At 54.4% G+C, this 22,023-nt stretch overlaps 1 protein-coding gene across 1 annotated transcript; it reads left to right on the plus strand.

Moving 5' to 3' along the window:
• Positions 1-17,319: 17,319 nt before the first annotated feature.
• On the plus strand, positions 17,320-21,798 carry GPR50 (G protein-coupled receptor 50; the record flags this gene model as incomplete). The annotated part of the gene is made up of 2 exons (XM_084259048.1): positions 17,320-17,515; positions 20,240-21,798. Exons 1-2 carry the CDS (start codon positions 17,329-17,331, stop codon positions 21,796-21,798), a joined length of 1,746 nt encoding a protein of 581 aa, XP_084115174.1. The 5' UTR covers positions 17,320-17,328.
• Positions 21,799-22,023: the final 225 nt, after the last annotated feature.

A 22,023-nucleotide genomic window follows, 5' to 3' on the forward strand; every position in this document is an offset into this window, starting at 1 on the left:
TAGTGTTGTTTGTGGTGGTTAATTCTAGATTCTATTTATCCTTCTAGACCGGAAGCTACGTTTTCCGAACTTTGAGAAGCCAATCTTTCAAAAAAATAAAATGGAAACTGAATAGATTATGAGGGAAAATGGCATGCGTGTGTGCACATGTGGGGGGGGGGTGCGCAGACGCGCATACAGGCGCACCCCCGACGGAATGGCGGTATTTCCAGGGCGGAGGGGTGGCTGATGAGTGAGGCTTTCGGTTCTGCTTCTTTACCCTTCAGAGTCGGAGCCTTGCCCAGAACTCCTGGAAATCCACAAACTCACTTTACAATCACCCGTATTTCATTACTTGCAAATATCCTTCCTTTGGAGAGAAATTTTGGCTAAAATCAAGGAAAACCAGGAAGCAAAATGTTTTCGGATCCTCGGGGGCCTTTTCCCCAAGGGTGCTAGGGCCCCGTCTGGCCACCAGAGGGCGCTCCGGCACCGCGTACGGCCCGTCTCCGCCCGCGCCCGCGCCCGCCCGCTCTCTGCGCCGCAGCCGGGTGGGCCTCCGGGGGCCAGGGGCCAGGATTTGCAGGGCCCCAGGGTTCCGAGTCGCCTGAGCTCCATATCCACAGTATCACCTTCAAAGACTAAATCCCTCTCCTCTCCGATCCCCGATCCTAAAAAGACTGAACGTGGCCTCCAGGGCGACCTCCTCACCAGAGCCACACTGCTTGCCCGCTCTTTGCTGGGGGGCACCGGGGTGTGCGTCTGTGGGTATCTCTTTGTGCTGCGGCTTTCTCGAAGGCCCATTAGGCAGATTTAATAACAGAGATGTGGGGTCCACCACGATTCCATCTGCTCCAAAGCTTGTCTGGGAGCACCGTGATCCCAGAAGTGGACACCCGTCTGGGACAAGCCCCGCCTGCGCCCACGGGCTCTCAGCCTCCTGGCTTGGGTGTTGAGGCAGCTGGGCATGACAGCGCCCGCCCTGTCAACAGGCGAGAGGCGTCTGGCAAGAGCATAGGGAAGGGCAGTGAGCCCTCCAGGGCTGGAAGCTTCTCCATGCGCAGGTCACGCTGAATTGGCCCTGGCCTGTGGGACGCACATGTCTGCTCCAGGGTCAGGACAAAGCTGGAATCTACCTGCTCAGCATGGGCCTGAAGACAATAAATGGGGCTGTGGGCCCCCCGTTTCTGCCATATAGCAGCACATGGTGTATATTTATTGGATACGTGAAGAAAAATGAGGCTGTGAACGGGTGTCAGGATGAGAAAACTAAGGCACCTCCACTAAGGCTTTAAAACATCCTCTTCTTTTTTTTCTTTTTGGCGGGGTTGACGTGGGAACTCCTGGTGTTTACAGTGTACAGTCGGCTGAGTCTGGCACGTGGGCACACCCGTGAGAACATCAGCACACTCACGGGAATAGCCATGTCGATCTTTCTAGGTGTTTTCGCATGTGGTGATAACGCTCTCCCCGAGACCGCCTGTGTCAGCGACGTTGCGGGCACTCGGGTGCAGCTAGCCCGCAGCGCCGCAACGCAGTCCTGCTGCAGCTCAGAAACTTCTCTTACACAAGACAAGGCCCTGCGGGGTGACGCAAGCTCAGTCTCAGAGCTGGTGAGTAGCAGGGGGCACCCCCTTGGCCCCTGTTCCTGGGGAGAGGTGCAGTTCCATGTTCTGGGCCTCCTCAGCATGCAGCGCGGGCCTGGGCCTCCCGGCACTCAGCCCCGCATGCGGATGTGCTGGGGAACTGCTCTCTGCCACCGGCGCCACGCTGGGGGTGCTGTTGTTTAAGCTTGCTCTTTCAGTTCTTTTCCACTTGTGCCTTCGCTGTTGTCTAGATGTTTCCAGGGATGACTAAGCTTGGCCACTACACCCCCCCCCCCCGATTTCTGCCCACAGTAATAAGCCCCGCGTCCCTCGGAGACCTTCTGAAATCACTGAAAGGGCTGACGGGCGTTTGGAGCCATGGACTCTGCAGAGCTGCCTCGCTGACCAGTGTGCCGGGGCCCCCGGCCCCCACTCAGGGCCGGAGCGGCTAAGGCTTTATGGGCCATGGCTGAAAAACCTCTTGTTTTCTTGCACATTTTCTCCTAAACAATAGGAACATTGTAGGATAACTGGATTGCTCAGGCTTTTACACCGCTGGCCTCTGTGGCCATCACCTGCAGCCTTGAATGTAGGAGGTGCTTGGGGGTGTGGGCTCAGGGTAGGGGGACCTGGCGATGGGCAACTGGAGTGCGATGTGGGCCTACTTGAGTGGGAACCCCTGGGCCTGGAGGCAGAGCATATCAGGGTGGCGTCACCCAGAGAGGGGTGCGGCGGGGAACTGCTGTGAGACTGTGAGAGGAAGAGGCCACAAGTGACCGCCAGAGCACAAAGAGAAAAGCATAAAGATTTGCTGGGACTGGGGCCTGCCAGCTTCCCGGCTCCCCTCCCCGCCCCTCCAGCCCCTGTCCTGGCTGCCACCCTATAAACACATAAACAACTTCCAGAGCTCTTAACACACAAAAGGGCTATTTTTGGGGGGAGTCACAATATTTCCCCTGGGGAGTGGGACAGGATTGCAGGTGAAATGGAGGGTTTTGAAGGCCCCAAAGGAAGAAATTTTGCAGAAGTCCCCGCCTTGCTTGTGCCACCGCTGGGGGCACAGGGCTCAGCTTGTCGTGACTGTCCTCATCTTCGATCGCACAGATGATTCACTCAATGCAGAAGGAGCCACGATCACCCTGGATGTGACTTTCAAATCAGCTCATTCCGAGTCAGCTCTCTCTGAAAGTCTGCTCCCACCCCCACGGGGCGCTGAGGCTTGGGGCCTCACCTGTTGAGAGATGATTTGCTTGTTAGTCTGCCCTTTCCAGCCGGCGGGAGGTCTCCCCACTGCTTGCTAATCCGAGGCCACAGGGGTGGAGGGTGGGGGGAGGGGCGGCGCGGGAGCTCTCATTCCTATTCAGGGAGCATCTGGGAGCATCTGTAATTGCAGAGGCCCCTGGGGCTGTCGCAGATGCAATATCCACCGCAAATGGAGAAAATATTTTCTCTCCGAACCTCTCATGGCTGCAACTTTGCTGTGAGGCTGCGTCTGATAAGCGTCTAATAACAAAAAAGAAAACTCACCGCTTCCCTCCATCAATTCCTCCACGCGTCTATGGTTGGCCAGGCCGTGGCTCCACCTGAGTCATGTAGATGCCGAAACCCCTTGCTGCCTTGCAGGTTTGAGAAATACAAGGTCTTCATCCCTTTTTGTTAAGTCATCACCTTTGAACCCCTACCTTGCCTGGGGAAGGGCTTTTAGTAAGTGACGTCTTCACTCTGCCATGGGGCAGAGCCCTCCAGCCTCCAGCGGGTACCCACTTTCCCTGATCCATTCAACGGAGCCGGCCCAGGAGCGCACCTTGTCCCGGCCATGCAGCCACGCGTGTGACACACATCCACGGGGCTCTCCCTTGTGGGGGGCAGATGAAGGCGGCCTGGAGGAGACTAGGTGCCAGGATTGGAGGGGGCGTCAGGGTGGAGACGTGAAAGGCATAAAGGACTCGTCCTTTTGGGAGGATTCCTAATTCCGTGCATGTGTGTGGCTCTACACGTGCTAGTTTCCTCTTTTCTTGGTTCTAGTAAGACGAAGGGGAAACAATCAAGAAACCCAAACACACCAAGCAGCCCGCTGAAGCGGCCAGGACGCCCCTGTGCCCGCCCACCAACCATGTCACAAAGGCGCTTCTTCTATCTATGGAGGCTCCCGTGTTGGGGAGCGCTGCCGGTGACCCTGCGCGTTTGGGGCATGATGCTCTGCCGCTGCCACCGAGCGACTGAACTATAACAAGCTGGGAAGCAGGAAGCTGCCCGCGCTCAAGAACCTTGGTCTTCTGCTGACGTCTGGCCTGCACCCCGGCGAGTGCCCTGTGTGCTTGTGACCCTGCTGCAGACGAAAATAGAATTGGCTCCATTAGTTTAATACCAAGCATGACAGCTTCTGACTCACTTCTTGTCTGAACGGAGCGCGGGCTGTGGCCCCCAACACCTGTGGCACCAGCGTAGGCTGCTGGCGGAGCCCACGGTGCCCACGTCCCTGTGCCTGCTGTGCTGGGACACACTTGGGCTGGCCTTCGAACCAGCCGTCCGTGCCTTGTGAAAACTAGTCACAAAGCAGGACTCCCTGATACCATTGTCACCTGGCTGTTTATAAGGAAACTTGAAGTACATGGGTGGCCAGCAGTGATGTGTTCAGAGAGGAAGGACGCTGTCCGCGGTGTCACTGTATACACAATACTTAAAGAATTACTATTGAAAACTCTGGAAATATTTGGTAGGAATATGCAATTGGAGGGAATATGGGGGGGCAGGGAGGAAAAACTGACCCAACCAACCTGGCTTCTGGGAATTGACCTGCAGGTGCGCGGGGCTGGGGGCGAGGGGGGCCATCACACAAAGATGCTCATCACAGTGACTCGAGGATTAGTGTCCGTGTCCATCTCGGTGCAGAGAGGGTGTCCATGTTTGAGAACGCTCTGCATCTGCCAACAAACATCAGGTGTCCAGTCCTGTGATCTGCATGGACATTCGTCCACTCTGCAGATGAGTGAGCTGGGGGAGGAAGAACCGCTTGGCTGTTGTCAGCAATCACCACGCATTGGGCAGGTCAAAGCAACAGGAACTTATTTCTCACATGTCCTTTTTATAAGGTCACAGGAATTGGAGCTAGACCCCAACCTAATCCAGACTGATGTCATCTTGATACAACCAGTTCCATCTTCACGGACTTTATTTCTGAATCAGCCCACTTTCTGAGGTTCCAGGTGGACACATATAACAAAACACCACTGACTGGGGAATTGAACAACAGAAATGTACTTTCTCACAATTCAGGCGGCTGGAAGTTCAAGGTCAAGTTGCCGGGAGGGCTGGTTTCTGGTGAAACCTTTTCTTCTGGATTGTGGTGGCTGTCTTCACCCTGCATCCTCACATGGCCTTTCTTGTGTATGAGTGTGTATGTGTGTGTGAGTTGGGGGGGTGTCATTCTGGTGTTTACGGCTTCAGCATATAATTTTGGGGGGAGAAGACCCTTCAACCCCTCACACTATTGAACACACTGATAGCTCTGCGGTCTTGGGTAAACGACTCAACTTCCACAGTGGTAAATGGTAATGGTGTCCCCTGCTTGCGAGGCCTGACACGAGGATTTCCTAGAATAATGCACAGAGCTCTTAGCGAGGAGATCCTTGAGCCCCGAATTCCACGTCACCCCCTTAAGGCCATCCTCCCTTGAACTTGTTGGAGTCCTACAGCACTTTGCTAAAATCCCCTCCCCGTGCTGGCCTTGTGTGGCCATATTGTCGGAGAGACCACGAGTTTGGGCATGTCAGTCACCACGGTGGCTGCAAACCACTGGCCCTCCTTTGCACAGGACTTGAAGGTTCCCCTTGGTCACTTAAGAGTACCTAAAATTACACTTGACTCCCCAACAACATGAGTTCAAACTGCCTGGGCCCACATATATGCAGAGTTTCCTGTAAATGGACAGCTGCGTCAACTAACGGTGCAGACAAATCCAGCCCACTGCTATAAATGCATGTTCCCTTCCCGTGGTTTCCTTTTCTCTGGCTTACTCTACAGCATGGATAAAGTATAACATGTATAACACACAAAATACGTGTTATTTGACCGTATGTTACCCCGGAAAGCTTCCAGGCAACAGCAGGCTGTTAGTAGTTTAGTTTTTGGAGAGTCAAAGCTCATACGTCAATTTTTCACTATATGTGTGGGATGTTGACGCCCCCAACCCCTGCACTGTTGAAGGATCAACTGTCCTACCACAGCCAGCGCCCAGGACTCATCCAAACTAGGGTCAAGGCCAAAGTCCTGACATGGCGGCTGGTGAGCCATCTTGGGGAGGTGCAGAGTTGTTGCTCCACAGGAGCGGGGACACTTGGTCGTTGTCGCCACACGGCAGTTCCCGTGTGCCAAGACTGCTGACTGACTTGGCGGCAGGCAAGACAGACATGGTCTCTGTCCCTTGAACTTAGACGCCAAAAGGCTACTGGCATTTAGCAACTTCCAACCTCGCCCCAACCTGCTCTCCTGACTCCAGCACCTGCTGTTCCTTCTCCTCTTGGCATCATCTTTGCCCATGCTCCAGCCTACTGTAGTGACAAGGCACTTTCATCCTAGAATACCTTTCTTCCTTTCCCTCTTCTCCCAGGAAAACAAATCCCTCCCTCCCTCCCTCCCTCCTCAGGCCTGGCCTTCCTCTGGGCGTGCCAGCTACTCCCCCTTGAGAGTGTCTCAGATACACTGTCCACCACCAGCCTCTTCCTGAGCACAGTGTTCGGACCATAGTTGGGTTTGTCATAACCCTTCAGTCTTAAATCAGGTAGAACTTTCCAGAGCATTGGGCAGAGGTGGGTTTAAAGGGTTGGAACCTGCCCTTTCAGCAGTGGTGTAACTAGAGGAGGGCCACAGTGAACGACACATGGCAGGACTAAGACTCCACAGGACCAGGTGGTTGTGCTGGACCAGAACTGATTTCCCTACTTTTAGGCCATGCTCGAGTTGCCTGGTCACGGAAGCCCTGCCCCAAGTGCCCTGAGCTCGCTTCCAGGCACATCTTCCTGGAGGTAAACGGAACCATTGGTTCGTGCAACTCTAGCCCCAGTAGGTAGTCATTTGTGGGGAGCGTGGACATGAAAGCAGGTAAACCCTTGCACTGTTGCATGGAACGAGAACGATGACCTCAAGTCAGAAGTTGGGGGCTCTTCCCGCACCATTAAGTTCAAGTACAGAATTTTGAAGAGTCTAAGAAGTTCAAATTTGAATCTACCCTTTTGGTCATTAGGAGAGTATAATTGTCAAGTGAGGCGGATAAGATCTTTTTATTTAACATCTTGTTAATTTCCTTGAAAACTCTTAAGTATTTAGACACAGTGCAGGTGCTTTTCTTGCCTCCGCAACTATGAGGGGTGGGTCTGGACTCCGGAGTTCTCTCTTGTTTCTCCAGTTGGCCTGTCTTGCCATTCTGGCTTCCTTGTTGGCTTCTATTATTGGGATGGCATTTTCCAGGATACTTCTCTGAGGCTGTGGCATGGAGGGGGGTGGGGTTGTGTGAGGGGGTAAGTCTAGAATTAAGAGGGCTCTTGGTGATCATTTGCTTTACTCTCATGTGCATCCTGACCCCAATATTTGACAGACGAAAGAACAAACCCTATCCTCTGCAAGTGCTGCAGCCAGCACTTCCATGTGGTGATTCGAAAAATACATATAAATTAAGAATTAAGTGCAAGTCAAACATCACTCTTTCAGGTGCACTAGCCATATTTCAAGGCTCATAGTCACATGTGGCTAATGGCTAGAGAACATTTCCATCATTGCCGAAACTTCCATCAGATTCTGCGGGGCTACAAATCAGGTTTATACCATCTGGAGGGGGTTGCAGATATGTTATATCTCAATTCTTTCTGAATAGGCATTACTAGAGATGGATGCCAGGCACCCCCCCTATTTGAGCATAAATTTGTTTTCTTTTCCTAAACAATCTTATCATATAAGAAAATTTGTCTAGAGACAAACACCAACATCTCTGGGAACTTCAGAGACAACAGCACAAAAATAAAACACTGGGGGGAATAAGTGTTAATCTTTCCCTTACCATCAAAGTTTCATGGTGATTTGATTTTGGATCTCAAAGACTTAATTATCAAAGGAAAGATGCCATAATTTTTGCCATGGACACAGGATTCATTTGCCTCCTAAATATATCTCTGTGTCAAGCAGGGTATCACGCTGTGCTCCTCAGAGGGCACCAAAGCTGTGACTCTCTCATTAATCCTATTTTCGACATCGCCCCAGGTAAGTCGATTTAATGTAATTGCTGCCTAAACACAGTTTCCTAGATGGGGTTCTAGGAAGAAGAAGCACCGGTCACAGATCACGAATACACAGTTAACTGGAAACCGCTGAGCACTGAAGGCCTTTCTTGAGTTCTGCTCCAGAATGGAATGTTAGATGTTATTGGCCAGAATTGGGATGGCCCACTAAGCTTTCATAGAAATTATTTACTATCCTCTCTGTTTCCAAAAAAAGTCTTCATAATTTGGAATTACAAAAACAGAACTGTCAGTGCTTCTAGAAATCATAAATAACAGTCCAGAGAGTGGAGCAGAGTCAGAAACAGAAAGCCGGAGGCTGGTTTCGATAGGGGCTAGGGAGGGGAGCATGGGGGAGACGCTCTGCCTGCTGCAGTAGGAACTCTGCACACGCGTATTGTTTATGGCCTGTCTGAGCTTCTGAGCTAACTTTCCAGTCGCGGGAAGCGTCGGAGGCGTGCGGGGAGCAGTGGCAGCTGAAGACCCGGGTCAGCACAGGGGGATGAGCGTGAGGCCAAGGGTCCAGGAGGGTGAGAAGGAGCTCAGGGGCTGGACATCGTGGCTCTTGGCAGGGGAGAAGGGTGGCTCACTGCTGAACTGTCTTTGTTCACCTCACTATAAAAAGCCAGCTGGAAATGAAATGTGAAGGTGGTTTCTTCAGGGAGCTAACACCACCGCCCCCCCCCCACCTGCCCCGTCTTCCAGATTGCCCGCTGTGTGATGACCGCGCACCTTAAAGATTCAATTCCTGTCTCTGCTTTATCGGCATTCCGTGGTGACAGACAGCCCGAATTCCGGTGTTGGATTGCACCTGTCCTAGAAGACTGCAGCTAAGTCTCCTTGGCACCGAGGAGAACAGGGGAAAGCGTTCCTGGGCATGCCTGCCCCGCCCACATCCCTATGTAGTCCACAAACCCCAACCCTGAATCTCAGCTCCCCCCAACTGAGAGTGACTTTAGGTCCCTGGCAGAAATAAAGTCGAATCTTCTGTGGGGTTAGGGACTTTTATTCTGGACCCTGAAGAATCTCCTCAAATCATTTTTCATGGATATGGTAAAAAAAAAAAAAGCACCCGGAGAAATGCAATGCCATGTGTGGAGGTAGGATGTAGGAGGGACCCAGATCCAGAAAGAGTTCAGATGATGAAATTCTCAGACAGGTATGAGGAAATACATACATTTCCTATAGTTAGAGAATAAAATAGAAGCTTAAAATTTTGTTCATGATACAAAAAAAAAAAAAAAAACAAAACCAAAACGTGACCTAGCACATTTGAAAAGCAAAGCAAAGCAAATATAACTTTTAGAAATTTAAAATACATGAACAGGTTAGACAGCAGTAAAGAAAGATTTACTAGGTAACCAGAATGCAGAACAAGAGGAAAAAGCAGTGCAAGTGATGGAAGGGAAAGTGGCACTGACTGGGTGGTTGAAAGTCTGATCTGTTTACCTGAGTTCCAGAAGAAGAGAGTGTGACAGGGAATTCGGCAACTGGAAAGACTTGAGGAATTTTCCAGAAACATTAAAAGTCAACCTGTAGTTTCGAGAAGGATGGAGAAGTCCAAGAAGAATGAATTAAAAGAAATCCAACTTTCATGTCTCATGGTGACTCTGTAGTACTCAAAAATATAACAGAAACTTGAGCAACCAAAGAAAAAGAGGTTACTTCAGAGTCATTTCAATTGATAACTGACTTCTTAAAGGCAAATTTAAAAGATACAAGGCAGCGAAATGTCATCATCAGCATGTACAAAGCAGACAAGTGCCCATCCAACACAATTATATCTTAGGAATTATGGTAAAAAGACAAAAAGTAACAGCATTATCACAGGCAATATTCAAGAAAGGAGATTCTAAAGAATGTACAGCCTGAGGGATAGAAACCTGAGGATGATTATCTGACCCGTTAGAAGTGTCACATTTGTGGGTAGAAATAAACATTTACAGTGGAATTAAACTAGAAATCAACAACAAAAACTATTTTCTAATATGTCTCTGTATGTTTGGAAATAAGAAACGATTTTAAATAACCCACAGGTCATAAAAGATATGAAGAAAAAATATTTTAAGATATTTGCATCTTAACAATAATGAAAATGTTACATGTTAAAAATTGTGGAATGTGGGCCTCCCCGGTGGCGCAGCGGTTGAGCGCTGGGTTGCGAAGCTGCCCACGGCCTCTGCGGTGCCGGTTCGATCCCCGGCTGCTCTCCGGCCACCGGAGGAGGGTCCCGCATGGCGCGCAGACCTCTCCTGCCGCCCGCTGCTCCCCTCAGCAGTGTGCTTTGGTCCTTCTGCCTGTTCTGCTTTCCGCTCTGGCTCTGGTGAATTCTCTCACCCTCCTGCGCTTCTGACTATACCCAGTGCTTGTATAAACAAAAAACAAACAATCAAATAAATAAATAAATAAAACATGCCTCTATTAAAAAAAAATGTGGAATGCAACTAAAGAAATGCTTAGAGAAAAATTTGTAGCTTTAAATGGGTATATTGGAAAAAGAGATAGGACTAAAATTAGTAATCTAGGCATCCCTTAAAAAAAGTAGTAGAAGAGGGCCTCCCCGGTGGCGCAGTGGTTGAGCGCTGGGTTGCGAAACTGTCCGCAGCCTCTGTAGCGCCGGTTCGATCCCTGGCCACAGGCGAGGGTCCCACATGGTGCGCAGACCTCTCGCGCTGTGCCCGCTGCTCCCCTCAGCAGTGTCTTTTGTTGGTCTGCCTCTTCTGCTCCCCGCTCTGGCTCTGGTGAATTCTCTCACCCTCCCGCACTTCTGACTGTACCCAGTGCTTGTATAAATAAATAAATAAAATAAAATCTTAAAAAAAAAGTAGTAGAAGAACAGCAAATTAATCCCAAAGAAAGCAGAAGGCAGGGGAGGTTGAAGCTGTGAATACAAGCTTAGTGGACTAGAAATCAAGCATCCGATGGAGATGCCAACCCAGCCACAAGTTGGTAGGTTGTTTGGAAGGAAACTTTTGATGAAGTCAATGAAAAAGAGAAGGAAGAATGCATCGATACCCTGTATTAAGAATGAATAAAATTACATTGTTACCGTTGGGCAGAAATTTAAAAGATAATAAGAGGAGATTATAAACCACTTTGTGTCGGGATATTTGTGTGATTGTACTCTGATACTCGCTCAAAGACCAAACGGGCTCCTGATGCAATCATCACACCATTGTGAGGCGAAGCACTTAACAGGCTTACAATGAAATGTCTTCGCCTTGCAAAGGAAGACAATTTTGACACCCGCTGCAACATACGCGAGCCATTAATTAAGTTAAATGAAAAATAGCCATAAAAGGACAGTTGATTCCCCTCCACGAAGTGGCGGGGGCTCAGATTCATGGAGACAGTTTAAGGGGCACAGAGTTTCAGTTGGGAAGATGAAAAGAGCTCAGAGGTGGATGTAGCAATGTTTGTGCAACACTGAATGTGCTAAATGCCCCTGAGCCACACATTCGAACGCAGTTAAAATGGCAAATTTTCTGTCATGCATATTTTGCCACAATAAAAATTTACATATAGTGAAAAAGAAATCATTGTTGAGATCAAACCTTGAATAATACTATCATCATTAAAGAAATTTAATCAGTAATTAAAATCTTCCATGAAGAAACTCTGGACCAGGTATATTTCGTTGGCCAGTTACACCAAGTATTTCAAGAACAGTGCGACACAATTCTTCCGGAGACTGGAAAGCTAGGAGATACTCCCCACCTTCTGAGGCTAGCCAAACCTGGATTCCAAACCTAACAAGGACAGAGGGGGAGAGTAGAGGAACCAAAATGTAAAAACCTAGGCAAAAAATAGAATATAGAATACTCCATAGAGTTGAATATAGTCCAGCAATATATCAAAAGGATGACAGGCTTGAGTTTATCTCAAGAACACAAAGTTAGTTTACATTAGAAAATGTTAAACATTATTGTATTTCAATAGATGCAGAGTTTGCATTGAATAAGATTCAATTCACATTCATTTTAAAATTTTGTGGCAAAGTAGAAGTTGAAGGAAACTTCCTGAAGCTGATAATGGTTATGTAACAAACTCGCAGGTAGCATCTCACTTAATGGTGCAAGTTTTCCCTTTGAGATGCAGATAAGGCAAAGAAAGATGCCTGCTTTCATCCGTTCTGTGTAGTATTGTCCTGGAGTCTCAGCTGTCACAATGAGAGCAGGCGAGGCGAGGCGAGGCGAGGCGAGGCAAATAAAAACTGTCCTGAACCTCAGAAAATCCAAGAGGATCAACAGGTAAGTTATTAGCATATGAGACTTGAGCAAGTCTGTCAGAACATACAATAGCAACAAAATATTTGAAGTACCTTGAAATGAAAATATAAAAAATTCCACAATACCTCTTGTCGAAAGACAGTAAAACAGATGGAGAGATACACTGTGTTAACGGAACACTCAAAATTGGAAAGTTGTCAGTTCTCCCCAAATTCATCCATTCATAGATGAATGCAGCCCAGTGAAAAGTGAGCTCCTGCGTGTGATGTGTGTGTGTTCTGTCTGTGTCTACGGAGTCTGACAAGCTTATTCTAAAACTCATCTGGACATCGAGACCATCTAGAATACCCGCGGCACTTCGGCGGAAGAGAAAGATGGAGAGCGTTCCCTGCTATTACACAGCAATGCTAAGTTGAAGCTCTACTTCTTAACTGAATGTGGGATTGCTCTATCCATAGCAATATGAGCAATGAAACAGGTTGGCGCATTCCAGAAGCCTCCCCACACATATCTGGGCAGTCAGTATGGACAGACCTCACGTTACACACCAGCGGGACGAGGCAGACCACTCGAGGAAAGGTTCTAGGACAACTGGGTTGAATACATACATAAAAAGTAAAATTGCAACCCTGTCTCACATAATCTGTAAAAATCGAGCCCAGATATTGCTTGGTGTGGGCTGGGGTGCTGACACACATCTGAAGAAGCAGGAACCTACACCCCTAACTCATATATGGTGCTGTAAACCCTAACTGCAGTGAAACACAATACAGTTAAACATTTTTTTCTCAAAAGAAGCCCAGATAAAGAGCTAACATGGAAGCAAAACTTATACAGGTTTTACAAGAGAGCATAGTGAGTGTGTTCATGACCGAGGGGGAGATAAGAATACCTTAAGACAAGTCACAAAAGCATGCCCCTGAGGGTGGCCTTGCTCTCTGGCGAGGGGGTAGCTCACATTCTCCCTGCTGTATTTCCCAGTCAGGCCCTCTTCAAGGGCCAGGCCAGAAGACAGCTTGAGAGCATTCTAGAGGGTCTTGGTTCCTCTTCAGGCCCAGCAGCAGGACTGGGGCTTCCGCACTTCCCGCGCGGTAATGTGCGAAGAGAAGCAGGTGAACTAGACTGTCCTCCCCTCCAGGGCCCGCGCGGAGGCATGGACTAGTGGTGTTTCCCCTTGGCCTGACCGGCAGACAAGCCCCAGGATCCCGGCCTCGTGGAAGCCCATCATTAGGGGCTGGGCGGACCCACTGGGGAGAGAGGACTGCACGGTGCCCATCTGTCTGCCAGGGCAGGGGCTAGGGTGCAGCTCCCAGGAACCTGAGGGTCACCGGCAGAGGGACAGTCCTTAAATGCGATGGTGACTGTGTTTGGCCAGGAGAAGCGAAGGGATACTGTTCATTGAGTCCTAATCAGCAGGGCAATTGTGCGAGGGGAAGGGAGCCGGGGTGTTTCTAGGAGTAATCAGTGCACCCTCTCCCTGGGGACCCTTTGATCTGAACCTCAGGAGGCACTAAGGTCCTGGCCATGCTGGCTGCTGATTGTTCTGGTGAGCCCTTGAAGGTGCCGTCCGGAGCAGGTGTGTCCTGCTCGCTGCAGTGACCTCCGCTTGGGCAAATGGTGGTTGTAGCCCCTATGAATGCAGCCCAGGGTGTCCGCTGCTCTTTAACACCTATGAAGAGCGCCCCCAGGTGGGTGAGGGTGAAGCCAATGTGATGTGACCGCGTGCAGCCTGTTTAGGGACAGCAGCCGAACAGCCCCTGGCCCGGACTGCTCGAGGTCACGACCCACTGGCGCCCACCCCAGCTGCAGGGACTTGCTTCCTGTTGAAATGCGTGCTCGGGTCCTTTGAGGGTGCAGCCCTGTCCCAGGGCCCACCCCTCCCCCAATCTGGACCTGGGCTGGCCCTGAGGTCTCTGTCACGCAGCATCCCCTGCCCAGCGCACCCAGCTGCTAGGGACTTCGGTCTCACCTGTCTCTAGACCAGCCTCTGACTGACATCAAGAAATCAGTGACTTGGTGAGCTGCCTTGTCACCGTCCCTAAGATGCCACTGTGGTGTCTGCCAGGGACTAGAGTCTAGCAGAAGAGGCCTTGGGACATGAGCCGACAAGGGAAAGAGACGCTGATGTCTGATGTCTTCCACGGGAGAGTAGTCTGGGCGGAGCAGTGGCTGCTCTGTGTCACTTCTCTGAGTCCTGTGTGAGCGCTCACGCGTGCTATGGCATCTCGCTCTCCCAGAAGGCCTGTGCTGAGGCACGGCCATGATCTGCGCGTACAGGCAGGGGAATACTATGTGGCCATAGTTCTTTGGAAGCTTAAAGAAGCCATTGACATCGCACTGGGCCCAATAAAGAGACCGCCCGTACAGTTCAACCCCATTGAACTCACTGGCCAGAGGCCTTTCCCCCTACCCCCGCCCCCCATAACTGAGTCAATATCCACCTGTTTTTCTTAGGACTGGGACCATGTGCAGATCATTATTAAGAGAGTGCATTAAGGGCCTCCCCCTGTGGTGCAGCGGTTGAGCGCTGGGCTGCGAAGCTGTCCGCAGCCTCTGCAGCGCTGATTTGATCCCCAGCCGCAGGCGAGGGTCCCACATGGCACGCAGACCTCTCTTGCTGCCTGCTGCTCCCCTCAGCAGTGTCCTTCGGTCCTTCTGCCTGCTCTGCTCCCCGCTCTGGCTCTGGTGAATTCTCTCACCCTCCCGCACTTCTGACTGTACCCAGTGCTTGTATAAATAAATAAATAAACCTTTAAAAAGAGAGAGAGAGAGAGAGTGCATTAAAATCATAACAAGTAATATAAGCAGATGCACCCCCTCATCTTCCTGTAATGGTGGCCCCTCCCACTTTCTGGTGTGGAAAATCCAGATTCCGGTCCTACCAGCTCCTGGTCAAGCAGAGCCCAGACAGGGTCAGGGGCCGAGATCAGCTCAGTCTCTCTCCTGCCCATTCTTCCAGGCCTGGACCCCAGAGCATCCTGTCTGGGCTCTGGGCGCCCCTCCCCGGAGGACCGCGGGCTGCGCCACCCCGAGGCCTGGGATCCGCTCTGCCAGTTCCCTCTGCAGGATAGCTGGTTCCCGCGGGGGAGGCGCCACCCCGGCACTGGAAGGCTGCTTTCCTACTTCCCTGCAGATCTGTGTTCATTTCAATTCAAAACCGCTTCTTGCCACAAGTGTAAGGATCTAAGGCCACGGGAAGTGAACAGCCCCAGGTGTGACTGGGCTTCTGGCCACAGGTCTCTCCGGGAGCCCACAGTCGCCTCAGGCGCGCCCGCAGAGCAGGTTCTTGGCCGCGCTCGCTCTTGGCGCAGCCCGGGGAGCGGCCCGGGTTCCAGCCAGCGGGGAGCGGGGAGATAATGACTGTGACAAGGCTCCAGGCGGGGTATTATTATTCCTGCGAATTCTCTCTCAGCGGGCGAGGCCAGCGCAGGGCGGCGGTGGGGAGGGGGCGCCATCTGCAGTCGCCCCCTTTCTTTCCGGGCTGTTCCGTTACAGAACGGGCGCGCGAAGTGGATTTTCAGTCCTGTCCGCCTTTCCACTCCCGGTGCCCAACGCTGCCGTCCCTCGTGCCGCCCGCCCCGGCCCTCGCCCGCAGCCGCCGCCCCCTCCCCGAGGGGCAAGAGGGTGGCTGTGTCCAGACGGTGGCGCTCCGGGACCGGCAGCCCCCTGGGCCCCCTGTAGCAGGAAGGTAGCCTGGGGCCAGTTTCCAGGTGTTTGCTGAAATATTCTGGGACGATCCCCCGCAGGAGCCCTAGCTTGAGTAGAGGGGCAGAAACGCACTCTCGGGGCCAAGGCTGCTGAGGAAGGCGCCCCCGACCCGCGCCCCTGTCGTTTGCCGCAGTCACTCGCTTTCCCGCGGCCAGCGCAGTCTGCGAACCTGGGTCGCCGCGCGGCCGCCACGCCTGGGGAGGGGGATCCGCGGGGCGCGGGCGAGGGCCGCCCTGGACGACGTCGACCACAGAGCCCCAGCGGGGGACGGCCGTGGACGGGGACGACCTAAGCCGTGCCCTCGGCGGGGGGCCCTGATCTGCCGGCGGCTTCTTGGCTGAGCTGCCCGCACCTCCGCGCGCGTCCCGCCGCCGCCGCCGCCGCGCAGTTCCCCGAGCCTGCCCGCCGGCGCCGAGCACCTCGGGAGGGGCGCGGAGCTGAGCCGCTCTCCCCGGGTTGCTTCCAGGAACGGTGGCCCAAGAGAAGGACTCTCTTGTCCATTTTACTATCTTCCCAAGCAACCTCTGCGCTCTGGCAGCCGGGATATCTGGCGGCAGAGAAGGGGATGCACTCCCGCTCTCGCTCGCCCCAAAGTTGGGAAGAGAGGCCACCAGCGACCTCCCCTTGCTCCCAGAGTGCTGGGTCTCTCCCGGCTCCTCGAGCTGGGCGCAGACACTTCTCGTGGAGAGTGCAAGTCCAGAACTGGACTGAGCGGCCGCTGGCCATGGCCGCAAAGGGAGCAAAGCAGCCCCTGGCAGGTGCAAGAGCAGGAGTAGTTCCCTAGAAACTGGGTACTCAGATTTAGGACAGAGGCCCCCCCCCCGCCGTTGTGTCCTGCTTTCGGGGGGGGGCGGGGGTGCAGAGGGCTCTGAACAGGTGAGAATCCCCAGAGCGGGTTGTGCTCTGGCAGCCCGGATACCTGGCAGCAGAGATGCAGCTGTGCTCCCGCTCTCGCTTGCCTCAAAGTTGGGAACGGTAGGGGATCAGATCTAGGCTGAGAAGGCCAATGACTGCCCCTCACATTCTGCTGGGGGTTTCACATTAGCTTGGGTGGGTACTGCACCCCAAAAGGGACTCCATGCCCCCTCTCTGCTGTGCATTCTACATTGCATTGTCGCTCACTTCTTGTGTAAATGGAGAGAGGAAAAAGAACATGCTAGAAGCAGATGCGCAATGGCTGGAGGGGAGGGGGGAGGGTGCTGGGCTCAGAGCTTGTCACGAAGCAAAGTACCTGGGGGACTGAGGGGGGGGCGGCTAGAGAGGGGAAGCACATAAAAGGTAGTCGGAAGCAAGACAACATCTCGAAGTGGATTTGTCCAAGAAGAGTTGGTCACCGAGGCAGGGGTGGTCAGGGAGCTCTGATTGGTCGGGGGGAGGGGTTTGGGGTGGGGCTAGCCTCGTCTTGAGGCTTTAAAAGCTCATCGGAAAGGGGCCGGATGCTGTCATTCGCTCTCTGGCTCTCAGAGTGTGAGGCACGCTTTTCTGAAGCTCCTGGTGACTGAGCAGGTGTTTGCTTTCTGGACCCTGCTGGGAGATCTAACAGTCTCCAGCAGCAATATGGGTCCCACCCTGGCAGTTCCCACCCCATACGGGTGTATTGGCTGTAAACTGCCCCAGCCAGACTACCCACCGGCTCTGATCACCTTTATGTTCTGCGCGATGGTTATCACCATCGTGGTGGACCTGATCGGCAACTCCATGGTCATTTTGGCTGTGAGTAAGAACAAGAAACTCCGAAATTCTGGTAAGCCACCCTCTTCTTCCCTACCCAGCATGCAACCTCTTGTACCCCTTAGACTGTTAGTTTGGATGCCCCAAATAGGGAACGCATGGACAGTGCCCTCTCCTTGATCGTCCCGGTCCCCAAATTCCCCGCGAACCTGAGAGAGGGGGGTGATGTTCCGCCCGGGGCCCCATAAACTTAGCGCTTTTCAAGGCCAAGGGGACTCAGGGAATTGGCTTGGGGCGTCCCTGTGCAAAGCCCGGGTTCCGCGGGGCGCGGCACGCCGCCAAGCCCTGCCGGGTCCGGGAGCTGACGAGGCGGTATCGGGCGCCTGGCGGAGAGTCCCGCAGCCGCGCGGGGATGGCACGCCGAGCCGGATGGAGCCGAGGTGGACGCGGAGAGGCGGCGCGGGCAGAATGGCGACCCGCTCCGGGAAAGTTAAGTTCTCGGCGGCTGCGGCGGCGCTTCTCCAAGCGGAGGGCAGCGGCCGCAGCCCCGCCGCCAGATCTCCGGCTCGCCGCGGTCCTGGGGCTCCAGCGCGGCTCCCGGGCAGCTCCCGGGCGGCGGGGCGCAGACCCCCGCGCTCGAGTGCCGAGCCGGGCGGTCTGAGCCCGCCGGAGCCGAGCTCCGTGTGCCCGTCCCGGGGCGCGCGGCGGGTCGGGGGCAGCAGGCGGCGGCGGCAGCGACGGCGGCGGCCGAGGAGATCCCGAAGCCAGTAAGCGGGGTGCTGGGGGTGCCGGGCGCCGCGGCAGAGCTTTCGGGAGCCGCGCGTCGCGGGGGCTGGAAGCCCGCTGAAGCGGGTGAGGAGCGGCGGGAGGGCAGCGGGAGAGCTCGGGGGGCGGCGGGGGCGCGGGGACGGTGCCGGGCACGGGCATCTGAGTGCGGTCGGGGTGGCGAGCGAGACGCCCCTCGCCCCCAGCTCGTGACAGGGGGAGGGGCGGGCGGCCGGCGGGCGGGGGCGCGGGAGGGTGGCTCGCGGCGCCCCGATCAGGGGGCGGGGGCGGCTTCGCCGCGGGGCTTGCTGCAGGGCGGTGGGGTGGGTGGGAGGGGGCCCTGCAGGGGAGGGGCCGGGCGGAGGGTCCCCAACGCCTCGCACAGGCTGGTGTGCAGCGGAAAGCGCGCGCCGGGTCTCCGCCGCCAGGCTCCGCTCGGGTCGGGGGAGAAGAGACAAACAGGGTCTTCTGGGGTCTGGCAGCTGCGGGGCGCGGGGGAGAGGAGGTGGCCGGTCTCGGGGCGATTACTTTGCTCCGACGAAGAATCAAACGCCACACAAGTACCCGACGCGGGCACGCGCGGGCACACCGTGATCAAAAGTTTCCCTCCGAGCCCTGGCGGGCGGGCGCGATCGCTCCCGGCGCCCCGGACTCGCGCCCCGTCCAGCCGCGCAGCGGGGGCCGCCCGCCAGGCGCTCCCTGCGCTCTCCCCGGGGGAAAGGATGTCCTAAAGCTGAGTCCACACAGGCTTTGTGGGCTCCAGCCCCCCAACACTTGTGCTTTTGCTTTTCTTTTTCTCTTTCCCTCTTTCCTTTCCCTCCATGATTCAAAGAAAGGTTTTCAGGGTCGTTGTAGGGTTTAAAAAAAAACATCTCCCCTCTTTCCCCGTTTTCTTCTCGGAATTCTTTGGCTTGAGGAAAACCCTAGAAAGAACCTCTCGGGTGGAAGGCGCTCAGGCCACGCCTCGGCAGCTCGGGCGCAGGGAGGGCCAGGAGCCGCTCCTTTGCCCCTTGGGAAGTGCAGATTTTGTCCGAGCCCCAAACCCAGCGCGCCCGTTTGCAGACGAGCGCTACTCAGCAGCGACGTGTCTGCGCGCAGGGAGTTGCCTCTTTGTTTTTCCTTTCTGTAAGCTTCCCCAAAAAACCTCCTTTGGGCTGCTCTGCACAGCCGGGGTAGGGGCAGCCCCACTTGCCCTCCCGCTGAGCCCGCAGGGGACCGTGAAGCTCGGCGCCGCGGCCCCGCGCCCCGGCGGGCTGGAGGGCGCGCCTGCCGCCCGCGGCTTCGCGCCAGGACCCGCCTGCAGCGCGCGCTCCTCCGCATCTCCGCAGGCGCTTTCCTGAGCGCGCCTCTCCCTGCTCGCTATTGCTAGGGCCTCACGCCAAAATTGACAGGGCCGCCCTTTGCCCCCCAGCTTTTGCCAGCCCGGTAATGGTGAGTATATGACCAGGCGAGGACTTGGCCCCTTCGGGATGGACTGCGTAGGAAGAGGGCGGCCTGCACTGCCTTTTGGATGTGTGTGCGTGTTCAGCGCCGTCCTAGCCTCCAGGACGCACAGGGCTCGAGGTTTTTTTTTTTTTTTTTTTTTTTTTTTTTGGTGGGGGGCAGGGGTGTTAAGGCTTCCTGACGTCCCTGCCATCTCTCCCCTTCTCTGCTCCTCCCCCTTCCCAAGGTTCTGGTAGATTCCTTCTCCTCACCCGCTTTCCTCCCACCTTCCCCACGGAGGGGGGGGGAGAGGGGGGGACATGGCTTGGCACTGCTTGTCTCTAAATAAATGGCGGCTGCAGAAGCACACGTGACCTTGTGGGAAAGCAAAAGGGTGTGTAAGGGACTGAGCTCCCAAACCCCATCTGCATCACAATCGCCTGGGACCACTTGCAAATACAAATAAAAGCCCAGCTACAGTTCTTTAATAGAATTCCAGGTTTCTAAATTGTCCTGATTCCTCCTGACCTTTTTCTCCCATGCAAAAGTCTACATTTCCGACTTTACCCTTTGCTCTTCTGTCTCTCCCCTCCCCCCTTATGTTTTCCAGGCAACATCTTCGTGGTTAGTCTCTCTGCAGCCGACATGCTGGTGGCCATCTACCCCTACCCTCTGATGCTGCGGGCCATGGCGGTCGGGGGCTGGGATATGAGCCAGTTCCAGTGCCAAATGGTGGGCTTCATCACAGGGCTGAGTGTCGTTGGCTCCATCTTCAACATCGTGGCAATCGCCATCAACCGCTACTGCTACATCTGCCACAGCCTCCAGTATGAGCGAATCTTCAGCGTGCGCAATACCTGCATTTACCTGGTCGTCACCTGGATCATGACCGTCCTGGCTGTTGTGCCCAACCTGTACATTGGCACCATCGAGTACGATCCTCGCACCTACACCTGTATCTTCAACTATCTGAACAACCCCGTCTTTGCTGTGACCATCGTCTGCATCCACTTCGTCCTCCCTCTGCTCATAGTGGGCTTCTGCTACTTGAGGATCTGGACCCGCGTGCTGGCCGCCCGAGACCCGGCCGGGCAGAATCCCGACAACCAGCTGGCTGAGGTGCGCAACTTCCTAACCATGTTTGTGATCTTCCTCCTCTTTGCAGTGTGCTGGTGCCCTATCAACGTGCTCACTGTCTTGGTGGCTGTCAGCCCGAAGGACATGGCAGGCAAGATCCCCAACTGGCTTTACCTTGCAGCCTACTTCATAGCCTACTTCAACAGCTGCCTCAACGCTGTCATCTACGGGCTCCTCAACGAGAACTTCCGAAGAGAATACTGGGTTGTGTTCCACGCCATGCGGCACCCCATCCTGTTCCTCTCTGGCCTCATCACTGATGTTCGCGAGACCCGGGAGGCCCGCACCCTGGCCCGTGCCCGTGCCCGTGCCCGTGACCAAGCCCGGGAGCACGTCCATGAAGAAGAGCGGGTCTCTCCTGCTGTGGAGGAAATACCAATGAGTGTCCGGAATGTTCCATTACCCGGTGACAGTGCTGCTGGACAGCCTGAGCATGCCTCTGGCCACCCCAGGCCAGCCTCTGCCCATGCCAGGTCTGCCTCTGCACACCGCAAATCTGCCTCAGCCCACCCCAAGTCTGTCTTCAGCCACCCCAAGCCTGCCTCCGGCCACCCCAAGTCCGCCACTGTCTATCCGAAGCCTGCCACAGTCCACTTCAAGGCTGACTCTGTCCATTTCAAGCCTGCCTCTGTCCATTTCAAGGCTGACTCTGTCCATTTCAAGCCTGCCTCCGGCCTCTCCAAGTCCATCACTGGTCACCACTCCAAGACCTTCAGCCCTGCCACCAGCCGCCCGAAACCCACCACCGGTCACGTCAAGCCTGCCGCCAGCCACCATGAGCCCACCTTCGCCGACTACCCTGCGCCTGCTGCTGCCAGCCACCCTGAGCCTACCCTCGCCACCCCTCCAGAACTCTCTGCCTCCAGCTCTTCCACTGGCTCCCCTGAGCCTGCTGCCAGTCTCTGGGGGCTTCCTGCTGTGGCTGCTGCCACCACCAGTGATGAAGATGACCTTCTGACCCCCACTGTGCTCACCACTGCCGTCGACGAGATATCCGTCATCGACATCGATTCGGATGAAATGGCCGTGTGAAGAAAGTGGCATCCAAAGCAACCGACCTTACTGCACATACACACAGACAGACACATGCAGACTCTGACCCGTAGTTGTGGTGTAAGCTATGTCCAGCCGCCAGGCCTGCCCCTCTCTTCCATAAGGCGCTCCCCGAAGTGTGTGTGTGTGTTGTGTGCTCGCTCTTCTAGAGACCAAATTCCCCTCGAGTTTGACATCTGTTGTTCTGAGCCTCCTTCTTCCTGT

The sequence above is a fragment of the Talpa europaea genome, assembly GCF_964194135.1.
Source record: "Talpa europaea genome assembly, chromosome: X".
In the NCBI taxonomy this organism is placed as follows: Eukaryota; Metazoa; Chordata; class Mammalia; order Eulipotyphla; family Talpidae; genus Talpa; species Talpa europaea.